We start from the raw sequence: 13,091 nt of genomic DNA, 5'->3' as shown, positions 1-13,091 counted from the left end.
AGTCAATGTAAACTGTCGTCTTAATTTGAAATCCAAAGAAAGTGTTTTTTGACCATAAACATGAATAGTAGAAGAATTAGCAGCAAAAAGTGTTTGTTGGGACGAATTCCGTTTTTGAGAATTATTTGCTGGAAGTAAGGACACGTCAGAGCCGGTATCGACCAAGAATGAAAGGTTTGTTCTACGGTCACGAACGAACAGGCGACGTGAAACTTGAGGCAAAGAATAAGTCGCCTCTATTCTTTGCTGGTTTCGTTTCCCTGCCATGAACAAGGTTTTGTACATTTGTCATCTCTACACTTTTTGCCAAAACGTCTATGATACCAGCAAACAGAATAATCTCTCTTTTTGGAATTGCTTCTTTCCTTATTGCGATCTCCGCGATTTGGCGAGCGACCACAAGAAAGAGAAATGCGATCAATATGTTTGTTTAATTTTTCTATTTGTTTAAATAATTTATCCTCAAGAGACTGATCGACTGTGCGTGAAACGGCACAAGTCCCTGGGGTTGGATTTACTTCTAAAATTCTGTCAGCAATTTCTGCAGCTTTATCTACAGTTAAATTGGAAACCGCTGCCAAAATACACTGAACAGTCGAAGGCAAACGTTGAAGGAATAATTCTAACATTAAGTTATCAGGAACATTTAAAGATTCTGCTCGACGTTTCGTATTTCTAAGCAAATCGGAAGGTTTTCGAGAACCTAATTCTTCTCCAGATAATAATTGGCGAATTTCTTGCTGAGAAGATTCTCCTGAACGATTTATTAACTCAGTTTTGAGCTTTGTATATGGATCAATAGGATCTGGTTTCATAAGTAAATCCCGTACTATTGATGCAATATCTGGAGGAAGATGAGCAACTACATAATTATATTTAGTAATGGATTCTGTGATAGGTTTGGGGGTGGCAAGAGCAAAGGTACTTTCACACATAATAAACCATAAAGATGGGTCTGATCGGTTATAAACCGGAATTTGGACGGCATGAACATCAGACATTGTGCAAGGTTTTTAAGCCAAAATAAAAGCAAAAAATTTAACTAAAGAAAATGAAATTAAATGATAAGTAGAAAACAGAATTATAAAATGATCTATAATTACTACTCATCTGTGATCCGGAGGACGAAAACCGATGTAATCCATTACTTCTGGTTTGGAGATCTTGAGTGATGGCTTGTAGTCAAAACCAAAAGTGCTTGAGAACTGTTCATACGATTTAACACAGTCCGGGTTACCATTATGGTGATTTCCTGTTATGTTTTTACCACCAATCCTCGAATTCCATATCACAGATTATGTTCTTACTGCATTAATATAAATATTAACAAGACACAATAAAAATTAAGCTTTATTTAGGAGCATTGCGCACACTCCCCGACAGCATGCCTGTTTCGCTCTGCTCGCTACTCGTAAGAAACTTCTCCTCTAGGGTTGCCACACTTATCGGAGGGCGCAAGGCGCGCTCCTTATCGCCATCACCACAACATACTGCCAGGCTCTGGGGCCAGTTGTTCAGGTCAGGGTGTTAGGCAAAGAGACCTCGAAGGCAGCCATAGAGGAAGACAGCAGTCAAATGTGTGGTGAACTTGCCAAACATTTCCAGGTTTATGAGGAAATGGTTATTTTTTATCTGCAGTGTATAGGGAAGGTGTACAAGTTGAGCAGTTGGGTACCTCACACTTGTGAAAGCCAACTAAGAATGAGTGACTGCCTGTTTGTCCTTGCTTGTCTTGGCACTGCAACACATCTGTACATAGTGAATCTCTTGCAAGTAATAAAAAGTTGGTCCAGTATGATACTCCCAAGCATAAAAGACATTGGTTGTCACCACGTGATCCTATGTCTGACACTTAAAGGCCAACTCTGCACCCATGCAAGATTTATACTCTGTCTGCTGGTTTATATGCTAAGTGGTGCATTATGAACTATTATCACCAGGCTCCACCATCAATGAGGATCTGTACTTGCACCAGAAGTCAGCCTTGGTTAATAGCAAGGTTGTGCTCTACCTGCATGACAATGTGAGGATATATATTTCAGGAATGACTAGTGATATCGTTGAGCAACTTGGCTGCGAGGCACTGTGCTCTTCAGACCTAGCTATTGCAAATGACCACTTACTCCATTTTCTGGTCAACTACCATGATCGGAAATTCTTTAATAATGAGCAGATTTGCAGCACACATTCACAGACTTTGTGTGCAAGACCGAGTTTTATCACCAGAGCATAGCACAGCTTAAAAAAACATTAGCAGTAGCAGCTGGAGGCTGACTGAGATTACTTCAAACCTAATGCAAAGTACCATGTGCAGTATGTCTCTCTGTTTCTGACAGTCATGAGTAGCAAGACTTTTGGTTGGTTAACTTCTTTAATGTAAGTGTCAATATAAAGCAAAATATAAATGTTTGTTAATGGAACTAAAATTGACTTGCTCATGTTCTTACAGTGCTTGAAGATTTGATAACTCATTGTAATGTAGGAAATACCTTTACTAAATTCTTAGTTATTTTTCAGTGTTATTATAATATATTATAATAATCTATTTATTTAAATTATAATGCATGCTTTTGTTTCAGTGTGGTCTCTACAGAAGTATTACTTTATATTGTCTGCATTGTTTTGAGCATCATTATAGACGTTTATAAAATTTGAAGTGCATTACCCACCATCCCATGTTCTAAATTAAAAACACTTTAATTTTGCATACTTAATAATTTCTAAATAGTATTAATTTGTATCTTTTTATGTATTTATTGCTGGCTTTGCATTCTGTTTTCTGTAAATTTTTGTTCTTCTAGACAATATTCTCTCCATCTGGTTTATCAGATTTATGGAATGAGTTACTTAAAGAAAAAGAAATACTACTTCCTAAAATGGGTAAGTAAATATAAATATTGCACATTTCCAAGTTTGTCAGTAGTATAACATCTGAATACCATAAAGTTGAATAAAATGCATTTTGATTTTTTGGTTGGATATATTTAGTTTTTTTTTCTGGCTAAAATGTTAACCAAAAGGTTGAACAGTTTAATACTTTTTGAAAAATCTTCATATTTCTTATTGGCCACTAAATAGGTCTGTGATGATGTTTAAAATTTGCACACAATATATTTGGCAATTGATCCTGTTGTCAAATAAATAATAAATAGTTTATGGGTTCGAAAATTTGAGCCGAAACTTTTTAAAAAACCAAGTTATTTTTCATGCCATTTCTCATTCTACAAAATCTTAAATACAACTATTTATTAAACAGAAAAGCAGACGTAGACGTAATGCATCTGTGCACGTGATCCTCGTGACAGACGAATTCTTTAGGGTTGCCACAGTTCTCCCACCTTTTGAGTGGATGGCTACACACTCAAAACATAAAACTTAACATCATTAAGGGTTATATAACAAAGAAAATTGCTTAATACTTAAATCATATTAATTGAAAATAAAATTATTACTGATGAATAATACAACAATAATAGCACAACAAAATAAATCATAATAACTCAAAGACATGAATTACATTATTCGTGATATTACAACTCTACCACTACTGATGATGAAAGGAACTTGATCACTTTGAGTGTTATCTATTACAGGGTTGGCCAAACTTCATGTCAGTAAGAGCCACACGTTTGAATTCAGGAATGTTTGAGAGCCACATCTAGATTTACTAAAAGCCACAAGTTCATATTTACATCATTGTAGAAGTAGTGGAGGAGGTTTTAAATAGAAAAATCCCTGATAACTTTGTAAAAAGAGTCTAAACTAATTAATTACTTCTTTTTTATACTGAATAGTTTTAGTTTACCATACTTCGTACATATATTTTATATGCACGAGCAGCACCAATTGACTGCGAGAGCTGTATCAGGCCCACGAGCCGCACATTAGCCACCCCTGATCTATTATATTATCCAGGTCCAATCTAATCTCTGTATAGGTCTCAAGAACTCGGAATTATTACTTTTTACAAGAGCAACTCTTATGTTGCCATCTCGACCAGGGATCACCCGAATAACGCATGCTAAATTTCAATATGCATGGTTTTTATTTTGACCCTCCAGCAAGACAATTTCTCCGACAGAGAGAGGTTGATTTTTGTAATTTCTGGTAGACTGCTGTCTTAACTGCCCTAGATACTCAGAGTGAAATTTCACTCTTAACAATTCTGTCATTCTCTGGAGATACATCACTTTTCTACTCAATTTTTCTTTGTCCACATTGTCAATATCGGGTACACCTGACTGTGGAGTTTCATGAAGAAATTTTTCCGGAGTTAAAGGCAAGGGATCTTCAATATCGTCAGACACGTACGTAAGTGGTCTTGAGTTGACAATTCTTTCATAATCGCACAAGACGATGAGTAACTCTTCATAACCAAGAGAAGCACGACTTAAAAATTTTCTCAATATTTGTATTAAACACTTCCACCATCCACCCCACCAAGCGGCAGATGGAGGATTAAATTTCCATTGTATTCTCTTTTCAGCAGCTTTAGAGCAGAGGCAGTCCCAGTCAATGGTTTGCAGAACTCTCTCTGCACCCACAAAATTTGTCCCATTATCAGAATATATGGTGGTAGGGCGTCCATGACGTGCGATAAAACGCCTTAAAGCCTGAAAAAATGATTCGGATGTTAATGAGGTAACGAGTTCCATATGGGTAGCGTGATAAACCGCACATGTGAACAGCACAATATATGATTTTCATCCATCCTTTAAATGCAAAGGTCCTGCAAGATCACATTCTATGATTTCAAAAATGGCTGAATCGCAAACCCTATCATTTGGTAAAATGCCTGGGATTGTTTCACCTCTTTTAGCCTTAAATCTCTGACATGTTACACATTTTCTTATACAGTTCCTTATAGCTTTATGGGATTCTAAAGTCCAGTATCTTTCTCTTAAATGCGACATCAACAATGTAGTACCTGCATGCAACAAATCTTTGTGGGCACTTAATATCAATAATTTGACTACTGGATGTTCAGAAGATAATATGATGGGGAACTTAAAGCTGCTAGAATCATCACAATAAGCACATTAGACTTAGCTCTTATTAGACCCTGACTATCGACAAATGGTCTGAGTCATCTTATCTTATCATCTGTTTCACCGTTAAACGTCTCTTTTTGTATTAATAACATTAAACCCGTTTCTCCCCTTTCTATTTCGGATACAGTCTAATCCTTAGAATGGTTGTTATTATTATTCTTACGTACATTATTATAAAATCTGAATATCCATGATAACATTCTTACAATTTTCGTAAATGATGAGAAATACTTATAGTACCATCCAATACAATTATCATTCTTTACCAACGTAACAATTACTGTCGTACGTATTTCTGAATTAACTAAATTCTCATCTGGTTCATCATTAGATTTAGGCCAATTTGCCTCATTTTCCTGTAACCAATCAGGTCCCTCCCAACCATTTTCGTTCTATTAATTGATCTGCATAACAACCTCTAGAAAGTAGGTCAGCAGGATTGAGACTACCAGGCACATGTCGCCATACAATGGGGGAGGTCAAAGACCTGCTTTCCTGTACACGATTAAAAACGAATGCTCACCAACGTTGATTTTGCCATATCCAACTTAAAGCTGTCAAGGAGTCAGTCCAACAGTGAGTATGAACTTCATGTAGGCCAATATCATTAATAACTGAAGACAATAACCTAGAACCAATATTACAAGCAAGAAGTTCTAACCGAGGAATCATAATAGGTTTTAAAGACGCTACTCTCGATCTTGCGTGTACCAAACTAACCTTTACCTTCTTGCCACTCTGTACTCTTAAAAAGATGCATGCACCATACACACTTTTACTACTGTCACAAAAGAGATGTATACTCACAGCTTCATTAATAGATTTGAGACCTACCCATATAGGTATTTGGATACTGGATAGCAAGTACAACTTTTTACGCCAAAACCCAAATTTTTTGGTTAATTCATCGGGAAGAATATCATCCCATTTAAGCCTTAAATTCCAAGTTTCCTGTAAAATTAGTTTTGGAATCAACATTACAGAAGCCGTATGCCCTATAATGTCAAACACCTGATGACCTACTGCTAAAACTAGTCTTTTAGTAACTGGGTCATCCAGTTTTATATCTTGCAAGGTATCTGTTATTGTATGCCATGCAAGGCCCAAAACAGACACATCTCCTTCCGTGGAGGAATCTTCCTCTGGCATAACACTTCTTATATTGGATTTCCAGAATCTTAAATTAAAAATGACCCAAAGCCATAATTATTTGTGATTCATTTACAAAATTTCTCATTTCTATTTCTGAATCCATACTAGCCACACAGTTATCTACGTAAAAGGATGCTTTCAAAATCTTCGCTGTATGACTTAAGCTTTCGGGATCTACACTCCAATGATATTGTATTGTAGCGGCCAATAAATACGGACTACACGCAATACCAAAAACTACGTTTCTATGCCAATAGAGTTCAACTTGTTCTTGATTATCCCTACTGAACCACATAAATCTCAAAAATTCTCGATCTTTTTCCCTTATAGATATTTGTAAGAATGCCTTTTCTATATCTGAAGTGACACCAACGTAATTCTTGCGAGACTGATTAAGAATCATTCAATGATGGGTAACCAGGTGAATGAGAACTTGCGTTAAACATTGGTCTTATATTTGGGCTACTATTTTCTTTAACAACTGCTCTATGAGGCAAATAATGTACACCCTTATATATATTCTTATCCGGTACTTTTTCAATTATCCCGAGTGCTAATCAATTCTGGAAAACATGTCCGTAAGCGTCAAAATTTCCCGTAGTCATTAATTTTCTTTTAGTCCTTACAAGACATTTTTCTGCTATCACTTTGTTTTCGGGTAAAAGCGAGCTATCCGACACCCAAGGTAATGCTACTTCGTACCTTCCATCTGAATAAGAGTCTCTTCAAAATATTTTTACGTATCCTCCTGTAACTGAGTTTTGTTTTACTTATGGAAGGTTCACTAATACCCAAAACATCTAACTTCCAGAGATCACTAATACATTGACCCTTCACTAACAGAGAAGAAATTAGGAGGGATGCAGTATTTATCATAGTTGGCTCAGTACCAGTAAATTTAACCACAACGGTCCAGCCTAACTGCGTATGCACCACGCTGACACCACACGTAAAGGGAACAATTTTTCCAGTTAGCAACTTACCAGCAAAATCCACACCAATTAGTAATTTTATCTCTTTATCGACATTGTATGGACCATTTTCTAAATCATGTAATTTGATACCACGTGACTTAAATTCACGTAACCACGAACCAGATGGGAGTGGTTTAATTTCAGAACAAATTTTGTTTTGACCAAGCACCTCTAATTTACACTTATATTTACTATATATATATTGCTAACTTCAATAACATAGTTTTTAAACACATTTTGTGAAGTCTCCACCAAAAAGAAATTGATTATTTTTTGATTTACCAATACACTTACAATTTAATCTTTGAGCAACATCATTACATACATATGATTTTATAGAACCACTATCATAAATTGCTCATACAAACATTTCTTTAGAACCATTCTGAATTTTTACAATTAAAGTTTGAAGATATACATCTGATACCTTAACATAGTTATTAAGAATGCCTGTTTTGTTTTCGTCATTCCCTAACTTTGTGACACTTTTTGTTTTGTTAGAAGGCAAATCAGGGCACATAATCATAAAATGTCGATTTTTACATAAGGTATACCTATGTTTAGCTGTACTCTGATTTGCTCTATTGTATTTCTTAAGACATACAAAACAAACATTATTTTTCTTAATAATATCTTTCTTACATTCTAAACTCATTAAAGATGCATCCTTACAACTTTCAGACAAATGGGATTTTTCACAAAAAATACAAGTATCAGACTTTTTATACTTTTTAAAATTTTCATTACATTTACTATTACTACTATTTGCATTAATTAGTTCACATGCAGTTGGAATAACAGGTTTTGTCTCAAAAAACTTATTTTCCCTATTACTTACTTTATCAGAACCCAAAACATCATGGGTAAGTTCACTCTAAACATCACTCTAAATTCAGTTTCTACTTCCCTTTTTAGAAAATCAATTAATGACTCCAAATCACTCTTACCTGTTGTTTCAGGAGACATACTTCGTTGTCTTTACCAAATTTGTAATTAAATCGGCAGGAAGTGCTGATTTAATACAAATTTAACTAAAGGAACTGAGGAAATAAAACAGCTGCAAATCTACTAAAGGAAATAAAACAGCTGCAAATTTATCTTTAGTTAAACTGAGTGATTGCAATTCACGTAGTTGAATTTGCAACTTGTCATAAAGAGTTAATTAGTCATCTTTCGTTTGTCATTGATTACCAGTTTTAATAGCTCTCTAACATAAATTTGAATTAAAAAATTTTCATTTCCGAATCATTCTTTCAGATATTGCACAGCTTTTTCGTAATTTTCTTCCGTAGCAGGAAAACTTTCCACTATTACTCTTGGCACAGTCTCAGGTTTTGTAGATTGTAGTAGATAATGAAACTTGTCTCTTCGGTTGATGCGAGTATCATCTTGTATTTGACTAAACCTCGTCCAAAATGTCTACCAGTTTCAGGGGTGGGTCTCCATTGAACTTCAGCAGTTTGATCTCTGGCAGTTTCTGTTTTGTGGCCATAAATATTCCTGACGAAGAACCGCTATTCGTTGAACCAGTAGAAGGTTGTGAGCACTTATCCTTTTTCCTGTTGTCTTTTACTTTCAATGTAGATGATTTATCATAATATTCTTGAGCTGCACTAAATCCCCTTTCGTATTCTTCTTGAGTACAGCCTTTTTTCTGTAGAAGTTCCAAAAAAGAATCATCCGTATTTCGTAAAGTATACTTCTCTGAACTTTGATTTAAAGAAATTTCTAAATCATCCAAATCCGGAGTGTCAGTTCTTCCAACTTATTAGCTGTTTTCGTAAATGCACTCGTAATTGCTTTCCACTTCTGTTTTAGTATTTCTAAATCCTACATGTTTGCACCTAGAAACTTCTCTTATTTTCATAAATTATCAAGTGTCGAAATCGATAATGTCACCCTGTGACATTCATGCTGGCTAGGCTCACCAATTATGTTGCTTAATAAGTAATTTAGAGGTTTGAAAATCTGATCCAACACTTTTTTAGAAAACTAACATTTATTTTTCACGCCATTTCTCATTCTATAAAATCTTAAATGCAACTATTTATCAAATAGAAAAGCAGACGTAGACGTAATGCATCAGGGCAATGTATCTGCGCACATGATCCTCGTGACAGACAATTTCTTTACGGTTGCCACAGATCCTGTTAGTCACAAAGTACCCATCTTTTCTGAAAATTTATTTCTTGTTTATTGCGTGCAACATCTCAAAATTTTCATTTTTATACTTTTTATTGGTTTATTGAAATGTATTTAGTTTTGTAACAGATTTCATGAAAAGATGATTATTTTAATTTTTAAAAAAAAAATTTGAATTTGATATTGATGTTAGTGAATTTTTGGTACTCTGATTATCCACCTAACCCTTACAACCCTCACTGAGCAAAGTGCTATGTTGTCAAAGTAGGGAACCCAGAATTTTTTGAAAATGTGTTTGTCTGACAACCAACTAATTAATTGTTGCACATGCATTATTATGCCAGTGCACAATGCACATGGTTTTGAAATTTGAGGGTAATTTTCTGTTTGCTGTGATTAGTGTGTGTGTGTTTCTTATAATGAATTATAATGCCACAATGGAGTTTGCCTGCTAGTGAAAAAAAAAGGAGTTGCATTTTTCAGAAGTATAGCATATTAGTATAGTTTAGTATTAGAGAACTGTAGCATAGTAGTATAGTTTAGTATTTCAGAAGTGTAGTTTAGTAGTGGAGAGTGTATCAGTGCACATTAAGTTAAAACAGATTGATGTGCACATGGAGAGTAATTTGCCAGTAAGAATTCTGCAACTCTCTTATTTTTTTCAGAATTTAAAACAAGGTGCTGTACACATGGGTAGAAGACTTGGAAAAAAGTTGTGCTTTATTATGAATGTTTGTTGCATTTCTAATTTAGTTAATTTTTTGTTTTTTATGTAATTTTGAGCATCTTGTTAAGGATATTTGTTTTATGTAATTTTCAGTATTTCGCTATGAATGTTTCTTGCATTTTTAATTTTATGAATTTATTGTTGTTTTGTTTAGTTTTCAGAGCAGCACCATTTTTTAAAATGGCTACTGTTCCTCACAATTAGGTTGGTGAAAAATTAGTTGCCAATGGGTGCTGATTTTGCAGGATGGTTGAGCAAATACAGTCAAATACCGAAATTCCGCTGACCTGAAATCCGCCAACTCCTGAAATCCGCGTTGCCTCTTAAAATATAGACATTCAGTTTATAGGTTCCGGAAATTGCAACTTGGAGTATGAAATATAGAAGAAAAAATACTTACCGAATAATGACGTCATAATTACCGAATAATAATGAGTCATAACGGAAATACCAAATTATTGACATCACGATAAAAGTTTTTTTCCCTCTAATCTGCATCGAGGTAAAAAAGCAGACGATTTACTCAACTCTTCTTTCAAGTTCATGATTAACGGTGTTGTATTTTCTGAGCTTTGTTATTTCACAAGATTGTTTGCCGTTTTTTTAATCTGGATATTTTCTGGATAAATTAAAAATATTTTAAATTTCAGCGCTTTTTAATACAATGAGAGATAAGAAACACGCTCATGATTTTATTGCTTGCAACGTTGAAAAATGTAAACACGTTGCAGTGACAGTAATGCAAAAAGTGCAAATTCTGCAAAAGATGGAGGCAGGTGCTACTCCTCGGTTTATAGCAGAATCGTACGGAATTGCGACACGATTGTGTATGATATTCAGAAAAATAAAGAAAAGCTGTTGAATATAATACAATAAATAATATAATCAATTTATATATGTAATAATAATTTAATACATGTAATAAATTGTTGCAATAATGTATATAATAATTTAATTAAATGTATCCAATATGCCTTATTTATTTTGCACTTTTAGTCTGAATATTATGATTTATCTTTTCTGCCATGAAATCTGCAAAATCCTAAAATCGCACAAGCTCTGGTCCCAAGCTTTGCAGATTTCTTTACTTTTACTGCAATCAGAGAGCACCAGCTTTTTAAATAAACTTATTCCTTTTCAAAATTTGTAAAGTAGGCTTCTAAAAAAATAAATTGTAATTTTAAATTTTATAGCCTATGTCAAGTAAACTTTCCTATTGATTTAATCATCAAACCTATCCGATTAAAGACTTTCAAAAAACACCTGTATATATTATCATTTGAGTATGGAATCAAGTTATCAAACCTCATACATGAGCTGGTTGACACAAAAAAAAAAAAAATGAGAATTTTTTAACAATCCAATGAAACCAAGAGTGATAGAAGAAAAACATTTTATTTACAGTAATTGAAACTTTAAAACTCGTTACATTAAAAAAATTTAACATTTAAAAAAAATTGCATTCTTTAGATGGCATCCTCCTGAACGAATGCATTCTTAAAAATCTGATGCGAGTATTGGGAGTACAAATAAATCTGCTTTTTTTTTTTTTTTTTTTTTTTTGTCAAAAATTGGCCCTTGCGGAAGAACAGTACATTGTGTTTAATTCAAACTATTGTCCCTCACTGGGCACTACCTTTTCCAATCTTTCTGGTAGCATACAGATGCTGCATTGGAAGAATGCTTCATCTTTCGAGGCTATTCACAAATCAACCCAATTTTTGGTGGATGAATGCTACGGTGCAGGAGAATTTTGTCATGGAGTAATAGTTGGTACATTTTTCTTCGAGTGCTCTGCTCAGTTTCATTAATTGTGTTTGGTAGAAAGCCCAAGTAATGGTTTTGTTCAGTTTTAGCAACTCATCATAGTACATGACATCAAGTTCATCTTACCATATACACATTTTTTTTCCCTTCCATGAATATTCAGCATGGATGTCATTGAAGCATGGCCAGGTGGTTCCCATGATTTTTTCTTCGTGGTATCATAGTGGATCCATTTTTCATCACCAGTGCCTATACGATGCAAAACAATCCCATTCGTTTATGCCTGGCAAGCAGCATTTCATGTGTAAAAAATCGGCATGTAATGTTTCTCAGTTTCAGTTCATAAAGGACCCAGTTTCTTTGCTTTTGAATCATTCCTTATTTATCATTTTAAATGATGTGGAATTGTTTGTTGTGTCACTTGTAAGTGCTGTTTTACTTGCGTTTGGCACAAATCTTCGTTTAAATTGCCTTCAGTTCTCAAATCAATGCCCCTATTGAAAAAGCTTTTAAATTCTCTTAAAATTTCATAAACACAGAAGGATGCACTCTGTCACTTAATTATTCATAACATCAATTTTAATAACAAGTCATTTGTTTCAAATCTTTACTAAAAGGAAAGAGAGACCATACATGAAATTCATTCTGATCCTAACATGATAATATCCAAACCTGATAAGAGTGGAAAAAAATCGTTGCTATGGAGAAACAGACATACACTGATGGTGTCATGAAACTGATAAGTGAATGCCCATACAGCTTGATCCCAGAGATCCTTCAACTTCTGGCCTTGCAAAAATTAAAACAGCTCTTAAATCTTCTCACATACTTCGAACTCAGTTTAAAAATTCACTTACTCTACCTCTTGCTAACTGGGCTAGGTTTTATGCTGTCCTAAAATCTACAAAATCAGAATTTCTTTTCAAGCAGTAGTTTCCAACTTAGCAGCAGCCCACCAGCGGCCGAGCGGTAAAGACGCTGAACACTGGTAGTTCGGTCCGAGGTTCGAATCCCGCGAACGGGCTGGCTGCATGGGCGTTTTCGTGGTTTTCCCCATGTGTAACATGTATACGAGCCAGTTTCCTTAGAAAGGCATCCCTCCCTTTAGGCAGATAGCCCTCGTGTGCTTTGCCATAATTAAATACACACCAACTTAGCAGCGGCATCATATGCTTAGTATTTAGTTCCTATATTTTGTCATTTATTTCCCGACAGTATTCATACTGTAAAAATTCGTTTGATGTCATCAATAAATATAAAGATATCTCCCCTGCACTC

The 13,091-nt window shown here is 34.6% G+C and overlaps 1 protein-coding gene across 2 annotated transcripts in view; it reads left to right on the top strand.

Annotated features, from left to right (window-relative positions):
* HERC2 (E3 ubiquitin-protein ligase HERC2) overlaps nucleotides 1–13,091 on the top strand; it is a 599,575-nt gene that overhangs the window by 48,472 nt on the left and 538,012 nt on the right. For both annotated transcript variants that reach the window (XM_085808058.1, XM_085808057.1), the window contains exon 3: nucleotides 2,802–2,880. In XM_085808058.1, coding sequence (XP_085664184.1) covers nucleotides 2,802–2,880 — 79 coding nt within the window. The remainder of the gene's footprint in view (nucleotides 1–2,801; nucleotides 2,881–13,091) is intronic.

This window comes from Stegodyphus dumicola, chromosome X1 (genome assembly GCF_044657685.1).
Source record: "Stegodyphus dumicola isolate Sdum_Otavi_A_Nest chromosome X1, ASM4465768v1".
In the NCBI taxonomy this organism is placed as follows: domain Eukaryota; kingdom Metazoa; phylum Arthropoda; class Arachnida; order Araneae; family Eresidae; genus Stegodyphus; species Stegodyphus dumicola.
This window is presented reverse-complemented; position numbering and strand designations above follow the sequence as displayed.